We start from the raw sequence: 22,491 nt of genomic DNA, 5'->3' as shown, positions 1-22,491 counted from the left end.
CATATATAATCTTTACAGCCCCTTGTCTTTACGATCCTCGTGAGGATTGCCCACAGCAGCGACCGTCTCTGTCTCGCTCTCTGGTGGTTATGAGTTGGACTGTCCGTATATTGTGTTGTAGACAAAAGCAGCCGTGGTGGGAAATTTCTAGGAAGTATTTTTTAGGAAGCGAGAATGCGATGTGTTTTGCATTGTTGGATTTTGAAACATTTTTAATTTAGCTACAGAAGTGATATTTGTCGTAAAAAAAAAATCTCTGATTATTTAGCCACTCGGTTTGAAGGTATATGTAATCTATAACACTTGAGGACCCTACTCATATTCAAGTGTCTTGAGGACCTATTCAGGTTCATCTAGTGGTATAGCCTGGAGACGAAAATAAATTAGTAGAGATGTCCAAATAAACACTTGAGGGTCAGTCATGTTAACATTTTCCAGTGAGAAGTTGTTTAATCTGTGCAGTAAAAAGTGGAGAGACAGACCACATAGAGTGAAAATGGGGCCGTGTAATGACTAAAGGCAAGCTACCTATTAAACTTCGTCATGTGCTTTTCTCAGAATCCTTTAAACGTTGTGCTCTTCTGTCATTCTAAGTACAATTATTTTTTTATGAACCTTCATGACTCAACTGGCCAAATAACAGTGATATACAAGAATATAACTGTAAGGGGTCAATTTTTTCTTTCTCCTTTTACCATCTTTCTGACCGCTTTGCAGAGAGCAACATGGAAAGCGTTTCATTTAATCTTTTCATCAGTGCGCCGTTTGCTTGGAAAATAATCACATTGTGCACATTCTGAGAAAAAAATATGCTTTATGTACTGTTTTTGACACAGACATATTTTATAAGAAATATGTTTTTTAAATACTTCATGAGGCACACAAGCATAATTTGTTATGAGCTATATGTCAGCTGTTCCTTTTTCGGATTAGTTTAAATTATAGTACAAAAATATTCTATTTTAAGCTTTTAATAATCTGAGTAAACAGTTTAATTGAAAAATGTGATAATCCCTCAAAAGATGGCAAAAAATCTGAATTTTGTCTTAATCCTGATGATTCAAACATGATTTAAGAATGTTTGGAAGAGAGTGACCTAATTCAAAAGAGATATGTCACAATTTTGCCTATTCGATTAGTGACGTCTTACATATTTCCTCTTAATTTTACATCATAACTTTATTCCATTACTTAATTTCTTTGAATCATAGTTTCCATTCCTCTATCCAATATGACATAACATGCATATTTTTGTGTCCGGGAGCACCTATTTTGTTTCAATTTTATTTTATTTTTAGTATTTTTAATAATAAATATCAGTTTTTGTTTTGGAAAAAATAATTGTACAAACAGAAATTTTATGTTTGAAACCTTTCCTAAAAACAAATTTCACAAATATCAGTCATTTTTTTGTCTAACAATTTAGATGTTTTCAAATGTCAGGGTGGTACAACCACAATCATTGGCCTTTTATTAAGAAGTTAACAAGTATGAACAGTAAACATGATTTCAAATCATCCAGTGAACCCCAGGTGGTCTTTATGGCTGAAGTTTGTAGATTTCTCTCAAATACTGAAAAAATAGCCACTTTAATGTAATAGGTAGGCTGGTACACTGTCTGTGTCAGGTGGTACAACCAATGTAAAACTAGAAAAAAATAAGATTTGAAATAACAGGCAAAAGCTTACCAGCATCCAAGTCGAAGTCGGTTTAATGTAAATTAATTGCAAAGGTCAGGTGGTGCAACCAGAAAGTCAAAGTGCGACATTTAGCTAAATATTTGTAATAATTTAGTCAATAATATTAGTTTTAATAAATGCAAGCTAAGGTTGTCTGTAATTATTATTATACTTGTTTATTGTTCTTAACACTAGAACTACCAAGGCAGCCATTTTGACTATTTTTAAAATTGCAATGTAATAACTTGTTGAAATAAACCCATATAAATACAGTTCCCTGACTTTCTTAAATTTATGTAAATTTTATTCTAACATTGTTATTTTATTAAAATTACAAAACACAAAAGAGTATTTCTACCTTGAATGGCCATAACAGTCAAACTGTCCATACACATTACAGGTGGTGTATCTCCTTAGTGCTTTTTCCTGCCTTTGAAGATGTGCGCATAGGCTGTTGCCTATGGTAACATAATGTTTTTTTAAATAAAAATGAACAGAATACTAATCTACCTTGAATTTGCATCTGTAATTAGTTACAATAAAAAAAACATGACTATAGAAGCTTTGAATGTAAATATGACATGACATGACCGCTGTTGGCAGTTCTAGTATTTATAGAATTCCGGTAGTTTTCGTGTAAATGTATAGTTATCAAATGTTAGTTTTATGGTAAGTTGTTATACACTGGAAAATAGACAATGATTGGTTTTGCCACATGGCATTTTTTTTGAAAGTGGACAAAAATGAAAGTGTTGTTCAAAAAACAAGACACACTGTTCCTGACTCATATATGCATTACATAATTTTTTAAATTAATTTACCCATTTCTATATATGTATGAAAGACATAGAAAAAAAATATTTATATAATTAGATAATTAAAAATATTTTGTTCTTCTCCTCTGAGTATCTTTTAAAACTGTACAATCTGTTATGCATTTCTATGTTGAAGGGTAATTAAAAAAAGAACGAAATCTTGCCATCTGTGTGTCAAAGCCTCAAAGCTGTTGGTTTGTTAGTTCGAGCAGGATAAGGACAGATTGACATCTGTGTGATGTTCGTGTACAGACGTTATTGGGGGATTCACCAAGAATGAGTTCACCTGCTGATAACGTTGCTCATTTGCACGCACAGTCTGTGTTGTTTTAGGACTCGATTCAGGTGCAACGGTGCAAACATATGCAAAAAAGTTTGTGCTAAATGCAGTTTGGATTGCTTGGATCTTTGCAGGCGATCTGCCATATTTTACTGCAACCTCACAGTATCTTCTCTATTTTTTAATCATGATTTAATGAATTACTGTCAGAAATGTACACAAATGTACTTCTCATTAAAGCACAATTTTTGGCTCGCTTTCTGCAGCACCACTCAAATAGCTTTGAATTTGGTAAATAATATGCAGTCTACAGTGAAATAAAACCCATTCTGTGGGATTGAAACAATTTTGCATGGAACAATTACTTTTAATATAGAAAAAGTCATATTTAATCCATCACCTGCACAAGCATCGTATCTCAAGATGTATGTTAACCACTAGACTCCAATAGCATTTATATCTTAAAATTGGTCTGTATAATTCTCTCCTCTGTCCCTCAGACAACCACACCATGCACACATACACACTTCATAGCTGAATATGAAGCAAGCTACTTTGACACAAAAGCAAAAATATCACAAAGAGAAGCGTTGCAATATTAAAGCGCTGGGATGTTGTCAGCGTGGATTTGATCTTTGACTCAAAGCTGTGACATCCTTCTGCTCTCCACCTCAGACTGAACTTGCACTTCTTGAACTCAGTCTGGTTCCTCTGCGGTTATCACGCCAAGACTCTTCTCTGCCCTCCCTTTAGATCAGTCACCGCTGTGTGCGTGCTGTGCGTATTTAGCTCATGGTGGGTAACAGTGGGTGGGGTTTTATTTTCCAGTACAGATTAGTAGCCGAGAGGGGGATTCCATCCTATTAAATTATTCATGCTTAAGAAATGATTACAGTGCATGAAACAGCATTGTGCATCAATGAAAGCTTTACCCAAGACACCGTCGGTCTGTGTGACCATGCGTGTGCAAATGATCCTGATTCGTTGGGCTTAAATTGCATGGTGACCGTGATGCAAATCATTTATTATCTTTAATTATGGAAGCTGAGATGTTTGGTATCACTTGTGTTGACCTAAACCTCATTTCATAGCGGGAACATCGATTGTCATGTAAACCATCATAATAATTTTCGTACATGTTTAAAGAGTAGGCTAATTCGTATGATAAAACTGATTGTGAGTATTATAAAAATATATATATATTAAACATCACCCCTAACCCCAACATCACAGGGGCGGAAGCAGATTGTACAAAAACATACAAATATGGTTGTACGAATTAATACGGATTGGCAACATTGTAAAATACATATGAGATTACTCCAAAATATTTGTGTTTTGTATTCAAGGTTGTGTTTTTGTATTTAAACGTGTCTATTTTATACATTTTCTGAAAAAATTGTGCTTGCCCTGCTGGAAAAACTAGCATACCAGCAAGACCAGCATATGTTGTGTTTTGGTGCTGGTATGCTGGGGACCACTCGATAAACCAGCACCAAACCATCATGGAAATTATGCTGGTCTATGCTGTTTTGTTTTTTAAGCAGGGTGCCCATGTAAAATGTATTGCTGTGTTGCTAAGATGTTCCGAGAGGTGGCATGCAGGTTTTGGATGTTCTGTCGTGATTTTTGTGGATTTGCTAAATGATTTCAACTGTCTAAAAATGCTGCGTTGTTTCAACCAATGGTTGGCTAAAATAAAGACAAATCCCAATGTTGGTTTAAATTAAGCTTGGAAATTACTATATTTTACCCAGCCAGGGGTTCATACAACCTAGCTGTAGGGTATTATATTCTGAGGTGCATTTCCCAAACAAGGATGTAACTCGCTGCTGAACCTACCTTGTCAAGACTGTTTCCCGAAAACTTTGTCGCACTGACTCGCACATTCATCATTTGAACCATGTTGGTTCAACAACATAGTTGATGATTACACATGGGAGGTGGAGTACGAATTAATCTGTATAAATTGATTTAATGTCAGATTATTGCTGTAAATAACGTAATTTGCATCAGAAGACTGATTAAGTCCTCCGTTTTATTTCAAGATATTTCATTTATCTCAAGTTCCCTCTACGTCACTCCTCCTAGGCATTCCCCAGGGTATTAAAGCCCATAGGTTAATACACATGCACACTTCTCAAAAACAGCGCTTTAATACTGTTTACAAACTAAAAGATGTAAATTGTACTTTGTATATATTTAGAATGATGGATATAGCATGCACTTGCTTGCTTATTTTGTTCAAAAGCATGATCAATGCCGGTCTACATGTCATAATAACAAGGAACTATGCTTCTAACCACAGCTGTAGTTACAACCACGATGCAGTTTGCGAATGACCGCTGGAACGATGGGCTTGGAAAAACACTCAAATCTTTAAACTATGCTGAAACGATGGAACTTCCCAGCAAACATTTGGGCGTCTGATTACCTTTGAAAATACGTCCCTCTGTCTAGTCCCGTCATGGGTAAAAAAAGTTCCAAAATGAAAATCCAACTGACGTCTTTGACGTCATCTGACCGTTAATCACACGTCTTTTCTGCACGGTCCGTGCACGTCTAAAAATGTCCTCTTCTGGACGTTAATACATAAAACCTGTACATAAAATTTTGAATACACGCAACCTAATATAGACATACAAATGTATACAAGCGTATATAAATGCATTTTTTGCATTTGAGCCGTCCGGCCGCGACTAATTTTGGACGGGGAGACGACATTGATTTCAGACTAATAGTACAACATTTGCGCCATCCTGCTGCGACTCCTTTTGGCCGGGGAGACGACGTTGCCGTCCAACCTATGTTTGCTGGGTTGCGACCATAGTTGGCAAACAATGCTTTTGGGAAACGCACCCTTGGTTGGTTGATACAAAAGGTGTTTTTTTTTCCGCTTTCTTAGTAGAAAGAACCTAAGATTATACTCTCAAAAAAGCTTAGTTGTTTTAAAACCCATGATGGGGTTAATATTGGACAGAACACATAGCTAGGTTAAACGTTACCCAATGCTGGGTTGTTGTTACCCAACTATGGGTTATAATAACCCAGCAGTTGGGTTGAAACAAAACAGCATTGTGTGGAAACAACCCAGCATTGGGTAATTTTTTAGCCAGCGGTGTATTCTGTCCAATATATTAACCCAGCATGGGTTAAAAACAACCTAGCAATTGTAAGAATGTATGATATTCTCGTCATTAGATGTGGATTATCATTGTGTATATGAGGAGTTTGTCTATAGGGATTTTTTACCCATTTCACCATCTTCTAATCTTCAAGTCTGATCAATTTGTATTTTTTATTTTTATCAGTTGAAAAATTATAGTAATATATAATAAGGTGTAGAAGTAAAAAAAATCACAAGCTACACAATTTGAGGTATTATTCATATCTATTGGGATGAGTGAGGAATGGATTACATGCCTATTGTAAGTGGGTCAGGGGTTCAAATCTTTGACCCTAAGTATGGGCAACAGTCACAGAAATGCTTGCTTTGGCAAGCACTTAATAAGCCGCTGTCTCGCTGTCGCATTTGGTGAACTTTTCCAATGATTTTTTTTTTGTTCTTCACGGTTTGAAAGTTTCTTTTCTGCTTCTGTGAGTCTGACGAAATATATTTCGGTGAGCAGAACGCAGTGTTATGGATGTTTCATTGTGTGCCGAGTCTTTGGAGCAAGAACTCTATTGAATAAATGTCAGAATCCTTAATAATAACACTCTAGAAACATGATGCAATTCCTATGCTAAAAGTTGAAGTTCAGCTAGGTTTAAAAACTAAGCCATCTGACTTCTGTTGTCTCCCCGCAGGTGCCACAAGCCGAGTTCAGCATAGTGAGAGCGAACGCTCCGGCAGGGTCAAAGGTTGAGGTGAAAGTTCGTGGCCATGGCGACACGAGGGCTGATGACCCGGCTCTTGATGCTGCTGGGTGTGCTGGCAGTGGCCCATGCTTCCGCCTTCTTGTCCAATCAGAGACTGAAGCCTCGATTCCAGAGAGACCGTCGTAACATCCGTCCCAACATCATCCTCATCCTCACTGATGACCAAGACGTTGAGCTGGGTGAGTGGAAACCAATCAGCTACCTTTACATCATGTATTTTATTATAATGTGATGCTTTTCTTAAAACAGAACAAACCCATTGTGATTTACTGTTTTCATGCTACTAATGTAAAGGTAATGTAAAGACCATTCTGTGTAAATCTAACCTTGATATGTTTAATATTGACTGAGTAAGATCATGTCAAAGATTAAAATCAATGACTGAAATCACAATTTAATCCTCTTAATCTCATTGATTATAAGACTTGAGCCTGGATGTTGGGGATGTTATGATGATGCAAAAATAGAGAGAATAAACCATAAAAAGGTTTTTTTCCAGTCATTTTACCACGAATAAGAAGGTTTAAGACCTCTTGTGCAACCTCTTACCCATAATTAATTATAAAATATGCTCATTCCATCACCATCTCTCTTTTCTCGACCCCTCTCCTCCCTTTCATCTTCTTTTTGTGAATACTAATTGTTGCCCATCTATACTGACCTTTGAGTGTAAAGTGCACTGAGGATTTGGGGAGGGTGTATGTTTGAGTTTGTGTGTGTTGACCTTTCTGCATGAATCTGTCGAGGTGTGGTGATCCTGTCTGAAAAGGCCAGATTGAACCAGACTTCCTGTCTCCCATTATATCCTTTCAGCCCATCTGGCTGTATTTTGTGTGTGTGAGAAAGAGGGAGAGGTGAAGAAACACCAAGAATGATGTGAAACAAAGGTGTTTGCAAAGATAAATTCTGTAACTAAGGTTGTAACAAATGTACTTTGACTTTTGAATGTAAACCCTGTTTCATATATCACTAAACATACTATATATATGTATATTATGCAGGCGCAGACAACTGGTGTCATATGATAGCACTTTAACATTGTGTAGTCCAATATATTTCTTCTTGGTAAAGGTATTATTGTCACAAACAGAGCATAAATAAATGAATTGATATGTCATGAAGTCTGGTGCAGTGCAGTTTAATAGCACATATGGCCGGCGTGATGATTTTATTATCATGACAGCCACACCTTCAATATTAGAAATGGCTTTCAGAAATAAAATCATCCATTCGTCTATAACCATTTTAAATCTTGTGGTTTTTAACTCAGTTGTTATATAATGTGAAGCAGCTGTCTGTATGTTCACTGATGTCAGACTTACTGATCGCTTGTTATGAATAATTTGATGTTTTGGTTTGCCTTCCTTGAGTTCCAAATATGAAATAAATAATGTAATATGATAAAAAGCATATTAAAATATTATTAAATTTACTGGATCATTTTTAGATGATCATGTAACATTTCTTGAGTTGTATTTCCAGTAAAATTACTGTAACTAACATCTATTAGCCACTTTAATATAAAAATTAGCAGTGCGACCAATAAGCTTGAAGAATCCTGCTTTGTGGCCTCTAAGCTTTCTGAAGCTGAGTTGATCCCTGGTGTTTTGTAGAAAGTAAAAACAGAGGAATATAGTTCTTTAAATAGGACAATTAGTAGAGCAGACTTTATTTGAGCTTCAGGAATATATGACACATTCTCTCTCTGTCTCTTCTCCAGGCTCTATGCAGGTCATGAATAAGACCCGGCGGATCATGGAACAGGGTGGGACCCGCTTTTCCAACGCTTTTGTCACCACGCCCATGTGTTGTCCGTCACGCTCCTCCATGCTGACTGGGAAGTATGCCCACAACCACAATACCTACACCAACAACGAAAACTGCTCCTCGCCCTCCTGGCAAGCTCAACATGAGCCACGGACCTTTGGGGTCTATCTAAACAACACTGGCTACAGGACAGGTAAAGAGCAGTTGTTCACACTCACACACACACACAGACCGGATTATAGGTTATCAGAAAATAGAGTTCTATTAGTAAATCTGGTGCAGATTAATGAAGATACACCAAATTACAATGGGTTAGAATAGAATAGAATAATTAATTCAGGTGTCATAGAATAGAATAGAATAGAATAGAATAGAATAGAATAGAATAGAATAGAATAGAATAGAATAGAATAGAATAGAACATTAACTTGATATAGAATAGTAGAATAGAATATTAACTTCAGTGTAATAGTGTGTAATAGAGTAGAGTACAATAGAGCAGAGTAAAATAGAGCAGAGCAGAGTACAATAGAGTAGAACAGAGTAGAGTAGAGTGCATTAGAGTACAGTATAACAGAGTAGAGTAGGGTAGAGTAGAGTAGATTGGACAGTAGGGGAGAGTAGAGTAGAGTAGAATACAATAGAATAGAGTACTGTAGAGTAGAGTACAATGGAGAACCATAGACTAAAGTACAATAAAGTAGCATAGAATAGAGTACAATAGAGTAAAGTAGAGTAGAGTAGAGTGCAATAGAATAAAGTACAATGGAGAAGCGTAGAGTAGAGTACAAAAGAGTAGCATAGGGTAGAGTACAATACAGTAGAGTGGATTGGAGTAGAGTAGAGTAGAGTAGAGTACAATGGAGAAGAGTACAATAAAGTGGAGTACAGTAGAGTACAATAGAGTGGAGTAGAGTAGAATAGAGTAGCATAGAGTAGAGTACAATATAGTAAAGTGGATTGGAGAGTAGAGTAGGGCTGAGTATGGTAGAGTAGAGTATGATAGAGTACAATAGAGTAGAGTGCAATAGAGTACAATAGAGTAGAATACAATAGAGTAAAGTGGAGTACAATGGAGTAGAGTGGAGTAGAGTATAGTACAGTAGAGTAGAAAAGTGTTGAGTAAAGTGGGGTAGAGTAGAATAGAGGTGAAAGGAGTACACTAGTGTAGAGTAGGAATAGAGTACAATAGAATAGAGTGAAGTAGAGTAGAGTACAATAGAGAAGAGGGGAGTAGTGTAGAATAGAGTACAATGGAGTAGAGTAGAGTAGAGTACAATAGAGTACAATAAAGTGGAGTAGAGTACAATAGAGTGGAGTAGAGTAGAATAGAGTAGCATAGAGTAGAGTACAATACAGTAAAGTGGATTGGAGAGTAGAATAGGGCTGAGTACGGTAGAGTAGAGTATGATAGAGTACAATAGAGTAGTGTGCAATAGATTAGAGTACAATAAACTAGCATATAATAGAGTACAATAGAGTAAAGTGGAGTACAATAGAGTAGAGTGGAGTAGAGTACTGTAGAGTAGAAAAGTGTTGAGTAAAATGGGGTAGAGTAGAATAGAGGAGAAAGGAGTACACTAGAGTAGAGTAGGAGTAGAGTACAATAGAATAGGGTGGAGTAGAGTAGAGTACAATAGAGTAGAGTGGAGTAGAGTACAATAGAATAGAGTGGAGTAGAGTACAATAGAGTACAGCAGAATAGAGAAGAATAGAGTACAATTGAGTAGAGTAGAGTAGAGTACAATAGAGTAAAGTAAAATAGAGTACAATGGAGAAGAGTAGAATAAAGTGGATTAGAGTAGAGTACAATTGAGTGGAGTAGAGTAAAATAGAGTACAATAAAGTAGAGTAGACTGCAATTGAGTAGAGTACAATTGAGTAAAAGAACAGAGTGGAGTAGAGTAGAGTAGAGTAGAGTAGAATAGAGTACAATGGAGTAGAGTAGAGTAGAGTACAATAGAATAGAGTGGAGTAGGGTAGAATAGAGTACAATGGAGTAGAACAGAGTGCAATAGAGTACAATAGAATAGAGTGGAGAAGAGTACAATAGAGTACAATAGAATAGAGTGGAGTGGAGTAGAGTACAATGGAGTAGAGTAGAGTACAATAGAGTACAATAGAATAGAGTGGAGTGGAGTAGAGTACAATGGAGTAGAGTAGAGTACAATAGAGTACAATAGAATAGAGTGGAGTGGAGTAGAGTACAATGGAGTAGAGTAGAGTACAATAGAATAGAGTGGAGAAGAGTACAATAGAGTACAATGGATTGGAGTGCAATAGAGTAGAGTGGAGTACAGTAGAGTTGAGCGGAGTGGGGTAGAGGTGGGGTGGGTGGGATGTTGATCGGGAGTGGTGGGTTAGGATATGGTAGGGTAGAGTAGTATGGTGTAGTTAGTATTAGAGTATGTTAGTACGGTGTTGCATAGAGCAGAGATGATTATAGTAGATTAGTGCAAGGTCACATATACCAAAGGAGATGTACTTTGATATACTTGGTTAGAATTGATCAGAGTATATTAGTTTTGCATAGAGCTGATTAAACAAATCAGAGTAGGGATTACGGTACAATATCAAAGTGTAGAGCACAGCAGATTAGAGAATGGCGGAATAGTACAGCTCAGAGATCAGTAGTGTAAAAGGCTTTAATAATAAAGTAAACTTTATTGATCCTCTTAGCAAAGAAATTGCAGGACAGCAAAATGTATTTGAACATAGAGATACATTATGTCTAGATTCCCTAGAAACTTCAGCGACACTGCAGTTCACACATACTTCTTTACAGTAACAGCCTCACATGAAAGTAGACGTGACCTGTGATGTAAAACACCTGTCACGTGTAATTGATAGATCTGCCATTTGTGTCCTTTAAGAGCTGTTTCATTAGTCAAAGCTGAAGACTAACAGAGAGTGTCTGTTGTATTTTTCATACATTCTCACCAGAGATGCAGTTTGACGGGCCCTCAGGTCCCCCCACACTCTTAAACACTCTCCCACAGACTCTTGCACGAACATTGACATAATCTGTCTCCAACAGATGATTTTCATTACACTGAAAACCTTTGGGCTGTGATAGATGGTTTTGTGTATTTGTGTGCGTTTGTGTGTGTAAGGGCTTGTTTTGTTTGTGACAGAAATCAAGCAGATCTACTATGTGCATGTAACACACCATGACCAGCTGGGAATGTTCTGCATGTAGAGTCACTTGGGCACAAACACACACACACACACACACACACACACACACACACACCTGGCAGTGAGTCAGGCTTTTAGCAGTAACAGTGATCCATTAGAGCTCACTTCCTCTAGGAAAGAGATAGACCTCTAATGTAACATTTCTATCAGAAATATTCATCCATCTTCTGCAGCTCTCTGTCCTCTATTTATTTTTGTGAATGTGTTCACTGTAATTTTTTCTATAAATGTATTTTGGTGTAATAAGTATTAGTAATATGTATATATACTCTATTCTGTTCTACTCTACTGGACTTTATTATTCACTACTGTACCCAGCTCTGCTTGACTTTACTGTGCATTTCTCCACTTTACTGCACTTAACTCTATCTTTTTTACTCTACCGTATTCTGCTGTGCAATACTGTACACTGCTCTACTCAGCTCTGCTCAACTCTACTGTGCTTTGTGCTGCTTTTCTGTATTATAATTTGTCTTATTCTACTCTACTATATTCTGGCATGCTATACTGTGCGTTGTTCTACTGTGTTTCACTCTGCTGTGCTTTGCCAAAGATATTTAATATTAACTTTCGCGGCCAGCGTTTTTTAAAAAAGTTGCCAGCCAGTGCCAGCGTTTTTCATGATTTTAATGCCTTCAAGAAAATGTTCTTCTTCAAATATATAAACATATACCAATATACCAAATGAAAGAACAGACCCTCTGCTTCCAAACAAAAAAAATGTTTCATCTTACCTTCAATAGTTCTTTTGTAATCAGCTTTTGAATATGGGTAGGTTTCTGCAAAAACACCACATTTTGAGCAAAAAGCAGAGATAATTCCATTTTTGTGACAGACTTTTCATAGAGATCCCATTCACAGCGATCTTTAAAACAGACATGGACATGCAGCAGCTTGCCATAGGGCAATACTTCCGGGTTTAAAAAGTTGCGGAAGGGCGCCACCTAGTGGATAATAGCGGTATTGCGGAAAGACAGAAATACTCGTCATTGGCGGGGAAGCATTTTCTCTTGATTGACGAGATACCTCGTCAATGGCGGCGAAAGAGTTAACAAAATACATCACTGGTATTGAGAATGGAGACGATTGCAATGGCCAGAATGGTCAATCTAGTGCCGCATCCCAGTAAAAAGAGCTAATCGGGAAGTTGCTCTATTGTACTCTTCTCTGCTCTATTCCTTTCTACTCTACCTTACCTTACTCTACTCTGCTCTACTATATTTTACTCTACTCTACTTTTCCCTGTCATGCCCTGCCCTACTCTACCCTACCTAGCCCTACCCTGCCTTGCCCTGCTCTACCCTACCCCACCCTAGTCTGCTCTATTGTACTCTTTTCTTCTCTTCTCTTTTCTACTCTCTACTTTACTTTGTCCTGCCATGGACTGTTCTAGTCTACTCTATTTTACTCCACGTTTCCCTGTCGTACTCTACTCTACTCTACTCTACTCTACTCTACTCTACTCTGCTCTACTCTGCTCTACTTGACTCTGCTCTACTCGACTCGACTCTACTCTACTCTACTCTACTCTACTCTACTCTACTCTACTCTACTCTCTCTACCCTACACTACTTTGCTCTGCCCTGCCCTACTCTACTCTACTCTACTCTACTCTACTCTACTCTACTCTACTCTACTCTACTCTACTCTACTCTACTCTACTCTACTCCACCCTACCCTACCCTACCCTACCCTACCCTACTTTGCTCTATTGTACTCTTCTCTGCTATATTCCTTTCTACTCTACCTTACCCTACCCTACTCTTCTCTACTATATTCTACTCTACTTTGCCCTGTCATGCCCTGCCCTACCCTACCCTGCTCTTTCCTACCCAACCCTACCCTGCCTTGCCTTGACATGCCCTGCCTTGCCATTCCATGCCCTGCCTTGCCCTTCTCTACCCTACCCTACCCCACCCTAGTCTTCTCTATTGTACTACTCTATCTACTCTATACTCTACTTTGCCCTGCCATGGACTGTTCTACTCTACTCTATTTTACTCCATGTTTCCCTGTAGTACACTACTTTACTCTACTCTACTCTCTCTACCCTACACTACTTTGCTCTGCCCTGCCCTACTCTACTCTACTTTACTCTAATCTACAATACTCTACTCTACTTTACTCTACTCTACTCTACCCTACCCTATTCTTCTCTACTATATTCTACTCTACTCTACTTTGCCCTGTCATACCCTGCCCTACTCTACCATACACTTTCCTACCCAACCCTACCCTACTTTGCCATGCCCTGCATTGCCTTGCTCTACCCTACCACACCACACCCTAGTCTGCTCTATTGTACACTTTTCTTCTGTTCTCTATTCTCTACTTTACTTTGCCCTGCAATGCCCTGCTCTACTCTTCACTATTTTACTCCATGTTCCCCTCTACTCTACTCTACCCTACTTTGTTCTGCTCTACTCTACTCTACTCTACTCTACTTGTCTCTACTCTATCATACTCTACTCAATTTTACCCTACATTACTCTGTTATTCTATTCTTCTTTACTGCATTATATTATACTCTACCCCACTTTACTCTGTGCTGTTCTATTCTAATCTACTTAACTCTGCTCTGTTCTGCTCTGCTCTACTCTATTATACTCTACTTAATTTTACCCCACATTACTCTATGTTATTCGATTCTCCTTTCTGCATTCTATTACACTTTGCTCTATTCCATTACATTCTTTTCTATTCCATTTTATTATATTCCATTCTATTCTATTCTATTCTATTACGGTGAAAAAATAGCCATAATCTTCAAACATAGAAATGTTACAATTTGTATCTCTGGTCATTAATATGGCTCTAAAAAAATAACTATGGTCTCTTGTGTGTTTATTTTCCCAGGATTTTTTGGCAAGTATTTGAATGAGTATAATGGTACTTACATTCCTCCGGGCTGGAAGGAGTGGGTCGCCATGGTGAAAAATTCCCGCTTCTATAACTATACCCTGTGCAGGAACGGCATCCGAGAGAAACATGGGGCTGAGTACTCAAAGGTCAGTTATGCTACCCTCCCCCCCCCCCCAATTTATATCCATTCCTCCATTTCATTCCATTCATTCATTGACCAGTTTGATTGATAATCTTGTTAGTATGATTTAAAATAAAGGCATACTCCACTATGCCATTCTCAACTCTTCCTTTTCTTACATGCTTCATTTTAAAGGTCAGTGGTCAACTCGGATCTCCCTATCTTAACTATTTCTCCCCTTGCATTGCAGTGACAGCCATTTCACTGACCATGTGTTAACCATATAATTTGAATCAAATATAATCAGTAGATGAGTGAAATTTATTTTTCCTCTTGTAGGACTACTTGACAGATCTCATAACCAACGACAGCATTAGTTACTTCCGCATGTCCAAGAAGATCTACCCTCACAGACCAGTCATGATGGTTATCAGTCACGCTGCCCCCCATGGCCCGGAGGATGCGGCACCGCAGTACACCACTGCGTTCCCCAATGCATCACAGCACATGTGAGTTCAAACCTGAACCCTAAAATAACCCCATTGTAGTCTGGTACTCTGGCACGTTTGATCATTACCATTAATAAATGTTTAAAAAGTGAGACAGACAAATTACTTGACGCTGGAATCACGTGGCTCCTGCTTAGGAGTGGAGGATAAAAAACAGCTGGAATTCACCACACACACATCCGTTACAAAAGTTTCTCTCTCTGCCACTCAAGTGCGACTCGATAGTTAAAAGGGAAACAACCCTTTTGCTTCACACTACTGTACACACACACCCACTTGTTTTCTTCCTGTCGGTTGCTCTTGCTCTCTTGCTAATTGCCCACCAGCTGGTACCAGGTCTCTCTCTCTCTCTCTCTCTCTCTCTCTCTCTCTCCACCTGATCTCTCAATTTTTGTCCCTCCAGTAGATAAATTCTACGGATTCTATGTTCGCTTTTCCTAGGAATTGTAATCCCTACATCAGAAAGACACATACACACGCACGCATATACATGTTACATAATTACAACAATTTCATGGCCAGATGTCTTCTCTAGCTCGATTGTGCTAGGATTCATTCTTTGTCATTATCACATTAACTTCATATCTCATGTATGTATCCCACATAATACAAACAGTGAATGCCTAAACAATGCATTGCAAATGTGCGTACTTGAAAGTACGGTATGAACGCATGGCTATTAGCATCTCAGTCATAATTGCAAAATAATCAATTTTCTCACTCCCCCTCTTCCATTGGTTGATTAAACAGATAGTCCCACCCAGAACTCATGGCAATGTTGCTGCGGCAGTATCTTACATTTAACCCAAATCTCTGTTTATTTGTTTTCTTCGTTAAACTAATTGAATTAGTTAACTGTCTATGAACATGCTGTTATGAAAAAGTTCTCTTTGTTATGATAGTCCACTTGTAGACATTCAACTAACTATAAATATCTTTGCATCTACATGTCAACTAACTCTCATAAGGTGGCGTGCACACCAAAGCTTTTACGCCCGTGGCCGGCACATGTTTTTAATTGTTTCCAATGGAAGCTCGGCGTTTTTTAAAAATAAGCCAGCAGTATTAGAGTATTAGACTTTAAGAGATTGGGTAGAGGTTAGGGTTAGTAGAATAAGTTGACATGTAGTTGCATTACAAGTTACTTACAGTTAGGCTGGCCACACACATGAAGTTTTAAGCCCGATTGAATGCCAATGAAAGGGGGCATGACCCGATTAGTGTTTTATTGCAGCCCAAATCTCAAGTCTCTTTTAGGCTTGTTACAGCTGCAATATCCAATAAGAGCGTGCAAGTTTCAACCAGATGTTGCGTGCTTTTATAACTGAAACTAAACACTCACAAACATGACATGAAAGAGGAGTATTAAGAAAGAATATCGACTTGTACAACTATGGCAAGTGCTTTTATAAGGTCTCATGCAAGAACTAGCACAACATTTGTTTTTCCCAAGTCACGTTTGATCTTGCGTTTCTGTGAGTTCTTTAGTCATTTTGAAATCGTTACTACAGTCCTCACATGTGTGGTCTCGTGGTCTGGTCGAATCGTTTGACACTGTCCCTATGTCTGTGGTCTCCCGTGGATTTAACCCTCTGGGGTATGACCATTTTGGGACACTTGCAGAGGTTTTGACATGCTCTTACATTTGGTCTTTTTTCTGTTGCTTTAAACATATTAATGGCAAGTGTCTCATAACACTGCATTCAGCACAAACTGGGCTACAATATTATATGAGCTACATGTATGTACATGTTTGTATTTTTGAGAGAAAAATGTTCATGCATGGTTTTTAAAAAAGCAACATTTGTCACTGATATAAGTCCACAAAACCCAAACTAAACATGTTTTCACAAGACTTTTCTAAACAGAATCTAGTAGTCAAGAGTTTCTATAAAATGGTGTGAAAATCATTCTGCCTACTTATTCACATAAAACAATATATTGATTTTGAAATTGTAAGACACTTTTTGTTTAGAGGGGCCTTATGCGAGAAGCATTGATTGACAGCTGAGGAAACAAAAAACTCACATTAATGAGCTGCAAAAATTGTCTTTTTTGTCCCAGGCCTTAATTGAATGTGTGTTGAGGGAGGCATAAGTGTTTGCAGATATTCAGCAGATATATCTACATTTCAACTAACCTCTACCCTACTTAAATTTTTAGGTAGTTTACAAGTAGTTGCAAAGTACTGATAGTTAGTAAAATGTCTGAAATCATAATAAAGTGTTACCAACTAACATTAGACCAGAGCAGGGGTAGGCAATGTCAGTCCTGGAGTGCCGATGTCCTGCAGAGTTTAGCTCCAGTTCTAATCAAGCACACCTGAACAACTTATCAAGGTCTAAAGAGTCACCCAAAAACCACAGGTAGGCGAGATTTTATCAGGGTTGGAGCTAAAATCTGCAGGACATCTGCACTCCAGGACCGACGTTGCCTACCCCTGGACTAGAGACTTCCTTTATGACAATAGTTGACCTGAAAGAGAAACCTAATGCCCACCTAAATAGCGACTATTTGAATGCAACATGTAATTATGTGTAATAATGAATAGAGTTTTAGTATTTGCATGCTTGCATAGAATGTGTTTCTGGACTTTAACACACACACAGACAGATATATTATCTAGTTCACACACCACAAATGAACTTTATTATAGCAAATAAACCCCTATAATGTACAAAGTGCTCTTTGTCTCAGAAATCAATTGACTTTCAGGACATTGTGTCTAAGCACAAAACCACACTAACATGAGCTCTCATATCTATTGCATTTAAGCATTAAGAAACAGGCAGGGACTGGTTATGAATATTGCTATCTGTTATTAAATATTAAGGAATCCGGACATTAATATAAATGAAACCAGACATTAAAGAAACAGAAAGTTCAGAAGCATTTGCTTGTCTGATGATGGAGAAACTCAGAATAGCTGAAGAGATGATTTTTTTCTCCATCAGTAGATGTAAGATTCTTCAAATAGAATGTGAGAAGTTTTTTAGGGCTGTAACGGTTTAACAGGCATTCGATCCACCACTGCGGTAGATAAAAACTGAAGATGCCAACCTGCCCACTTTACGACTCGAATAAAACATCCGTCATCCTTTCAAAGTGACAACTCCAGGCAGCCTGAGTTTCTGCTATTCACTGTGTTTTTATTATTTTTCTGATGTTATCTCCTCCTCCCCATAAAAACAAACAGCCTGTTTTGTTCATCCTGTCTCACACCTCAAGGATATAAAGGTGTTTTATGGCAGCCTTATGTCCCACACTATTGCACTGGCACCTGTCGCATGGCACCCATATTACATTGAATGTGTCAACTTTCCTTCAGATGTGTTCTGAAAACATGGGACAGTTTTTGGGTTTGTCACAAGATCGGCCTTAAACTCCTGGGCCATTTGCATTTGCTGACAAAAATATTACATTATATATTGATGTGAACATTTAAGGGATCATTCACATGTTGCGTCTAAAAACAAGGCACTTCTTTGTTCTTTTTAAAAGTCCTTGAGAGGTTTTTATGTTACTTTAACTTAAAACAATAAAGTTAAACAATTTAAATTAGATTTTAGAAGTTATGTCAACTTTTCATAAGCCAAAACTTAAAATAGTAGGTTGAATTAACTTGCAAAACCAAGTTGTTTTAACTTCATGATGAATTTATTTACAGTGTGTAGAAAACAGTACAAATAACTTAAGCTTGGTTTTCACAGACGGGATCCACAAATGTATCAGTTAGGGATGCACCGAATCCAGATTTTTTGGATTTAGCCGAAACCGAATACCGAATCCTACTCGCATCCTTATTAAAAAAATACAGAGTGGAAATGTCTTAGTGGGAAAAAAATCATCCATTGCAAAGTCACGCCTCCATTTGCGCACATTCACATGAATGCATCATTCCCTGCTGTCAGTGCCCCAGAATTCCTGTATCCTCTTCCATGAAATATTCCCAAGTCTGCCCTTATTCTCTCAGTTCAGTCCACTGCAAACCACGCTTCACCTTCCCTGATGGCTTCCCGCTAACTGTGTATTTCTCTGCTCCTTGCCCTTGTACAGTTCTGTATTTGATTAACCCCTCATTGCCCCCTGGCTGGCACAAGGCCACTGGAGAGACATTGTCCAAATCCTCACAGATAGCTACAGCGTGCGCAAGCACTATTGTTCGCTGGGAAAATCCCCCCTGTTCCCATCGCCGCATGATCCCGCTGCACCTGTTTCATCTCGATCACCCGGGATGGAGGGAAAAATGAAAAAAATCATCAGAGCAGAGAAAAAGAGAGAGAGAGATAGTTTTGAGAGAATTAAGAGGATTATATGTAGAGCAATAAAGAAAAAAGAAATAAATCTGCAAAACCTAGTGACCTAGGAACTTCAGAAATGAATGATATGCTGTATATAGACAACAGCCAACGTCATGACGTAAGAAATACTGTTTATGAGTCTAAGCCCTACTCGTTTCAAAAGAGTATATATTATATCAAAATCTGTTTATGAGCACTCTTTATTCAAATTACACATTTATGCGAAATATACTATTTTATAAACTTACTGTGAGTGTAAACAGCAGTCTTCAGGTTTATGAATTCACTGATGGCAATATACTGTATTAATAATTCATAAAAAAACATGTCCATGAGTCAATGTCTGGTCATCTCGGATTTTATTATGGGGATCAAATATAGGATTAGCGTGATTTTTTATTTCCCTATGGCATTTGAGAATGATTGGACCAGGAAGCGCTGCTTGACGTTAGACTTAAAGGGGACATATGATGAAAATCTGACTTTTTCCATGTTTGAGTGTTATAATTGGTTCTCGGATGCTACTATTAACCAGAAAAATGTGTAAAAGATCAACCCAGTAACTTAGTTTTGGTAAACCATTTTCTGCAAGCATGTGAAAAAATATAGGTCATTGGAATTTGTCTCCCCTTGTGATGTCAGAAGGGGATAATACCGCCCCTTATTCTGCACTGTCCAACCACAGCACTGCCATTTATTGCAGAGATTAGTTCATTTGCATTTTAAAGGACACACCCAAAAACGGCACATTTTTGCTCACACCTACGAAGTGGCGACTTTAACATGCTATAATAAATTATCTATATGATATTTTGAGCTAAAACGTCACTTTTTGGATCAGCAAAGGTTTTCCTCAGGATCGCTGTGTACACAGACGACACCAGCACAGAGATAAAGAGGGCGTTACATCACCCCCTGTCTCCAAGTTGTTATCAGTCTAAATATATTGCAACCTCAAAACAAGGCCAGGCGGAAAACAGCTCAGCATGACCATGTACACATTGATTTGTCGGTAAAGGGCTTTAAGTAATGGCTGTAAACAATACAACCAAGTGCTTTTAATCACAACTATACAATACGGGCTTCCAGTATAAAGCCAGCTTCTAACAGGTCTCTCAAGCGTGTCACAGAGAGAGGGGGCGGAGCTACAAACACCCCTCTCTCACTTATTCTTCAATAATAAGAGTCCAAGCACCGTTACATTGACAGTGTCAGTCTATCAGTCATGGACCGCAAAACCGCGAGAGTGTAAAATAGTGGCGTGTCACTGTTGAAGAGACGAACCTGAGAGGCAGAGATAGTGTTGCTGTTTCTCATCTGTAATTCTAACCATACACGCACACCTTCACATACAGACACATCTCAAATGTCAAAATCTCTCTGCAACATGAGCAGAGCAAACGCTCTCGGAAGAAACTGCCTTGATTTTCATTTAGCCACGCACCAGCTCATCCACTAACTGTGACTCTCTTCATCCCCATTCAGAACGCCCAGTTATAACTACGCCCCTAATCCAGACAAACACTGGATTATGCGCTACACCGGAGCCATGAAGCCCATTCACATGGAGTTCACCAACATGCTACAGAGAAAACGACTGCAGACGCTGCTCTCCGTGGATGACAGTGTGGAAAAGGTACACACACTTATTGTACGCATTCATGTTTATTTACAGTATCACGCCATTTGCAAGGGGACATCCCATAGAACAGTGTTCTTCAACCATGGTCCTCGAGGACCCCCTTCCAGAATGTTTTAGATGTATCCTTAATTAACACACCTGATTTAAATCATTAGCTTGTTAGGGAGACATTCTGGAAGGAGGCTGATGAGTTGGTTCAGGTGTTTTACATCTAAAACTTACTGGAAGGGGGTCCTCGAGGACCAGGGTTGAAGAACACTGCCATAGAGTATAATGCTTATTATTATTATACAAACCCTATGTTAGTTTTGTGCTATTGTAAGTGTTCCTGCAGCTCAGTTGGAGGGGCATTGCGTTAGCAACGCGAAAGGTCATTGGTTTGATTCCAACTCATACTGAAGCAATGTATAATTTTGGATAAAATCTGCCAGATGCGTAAATGTAAATGCAGTAATGCTATTACCATAGTAGTCTACTGAATAATTGTAATACTGTATTTGTATACCATGTGAACCTTACGGTATCGTATTGCACATTAAAAAACATTATTGTACCATAATAGCTTTTAGCTACTAATATATAAAGTCTATAATATTTCAAAGTCTAAATGCTTTTACTAGAAATATAAAAAGCTGCATCTTGACTTCAAAATTGATAAAAGTTGTGTTCATCTGTGAAGATTAACTTGTTGGACAAAACCTGTAAGTGTCATAAACTTTTGTTATACACAGATCTTTTTTTTTTGTTGCTAAAATCCCCCAAAAAATGTATAGGCTTTTTTGCGAGAGAACCAGTGTCTCGCTAACTTCAGGGTTAGCCTACAAAAATATGTCATCCCTGTGGCACTTTATATTACAGAAGCAAACTGAATAAGTGTGACTTTACAGAAATGCATTAAATCACATTATTACACGGCTCGTTGGAATGCTTGATTCTGATTGGCCAGTTGCAACATTTGCAAGTTTGTTATTCCCAGATAACAACCACTCAAAACTAATAATACACAGTAACCCGAATGCTGCAAATAATTTTGACAGGTACAGTTTAAAATGACACAAAATTAAATAGGAATATTTATATTAATAACATATGAAGAGTTTGGTTCCAAAACACGATAAACGCATATTATTTAATAGTTATCGCCAAAATAAGTATTGGATCTGGTCAGTATTAAAAAGTAAATTCTTTATTTTACGCAAAATCCGATATTCGCCGGGTTATTCTGTCATTTTTTTCTCCTTTTTTTCCAAAACACGATAAACGCCAGTCCTCCTTCTCTGCAGAATGCAATAAATCCGCTTAACCAATCACAGCGCACCATTCCACGCATTGTAAACAAAATGGCGGCGCTTTGAATACACACAGAATCCTAGTTTTGCTCATCTACTTTGTTCTTCGAGATCAACAAAAAAACACAAAATAATATTTTTGATGGCAT

At 38.0% G+C, this 22,491-nt stretch overlaps 1 protein-coding gene across 6 annotated transcripts in view; it reads left to right on the top strand.

Annotated features, from left to right (window-relative positions):
* The window catches only part of sulf2b (sulfatase 2b), a 226,799-nt gene that overhangs the window by 167,699 nt on the left and 36,609 nt on the right, over window positions 1-22,491 (top strand). For all 6 annotated transcript variants that reach the window (XM_055187941.2, XM_055187942.2, XM_055187943.2 and 3 more), the window contains 5 exons: window positions 6,582-6,832; window positions 8,374-8,613; window positions 14,475-14,626; window positions 14,941-15,110; window positions 20,897-21,047. In XM_055187941.2, coding sequence (XP_055043916.2) covers window positions 6,658-6,832; window positions 8,374-8,613; window positions 14,475-14,626; window positions 14,941-15,110; window positions 20,897-21,047 — 888 coding nt within the window. In that variant the 5' untranslated portion in view covers window positions 6,582-6,657. The remainder of the gene's footprint in view (window positions 1-6,581; window positions 6,833-8,373; window positions 8,614-14,474; window positions 14,627-14,940; window positions 15,111-20,896; window positions 21,048-22,491) is intronic.

The sequence above is a fragment of the Misgurnus anguillicaudatus genome, chromosome 13, assembly GCF_027580225.2.
Source record: "Misgurnus anguillicaudatus chromosome 13, ASM2758022v2, whole genome shotgun sequence".
Taxonomy (NCBI): domain Eukaryota; kingdom Metazoa; phylum Chordata; class Actinopteri; order Cypriniformes; family Cobitidae; genus Misgurnus; species Misgurnus anguillicaudatus.
The sequence above is the reverse complement of the archived record's forward strand: the minus strand, read 5'-3'. Positions and strand labels throughout refer to the sequence as shown.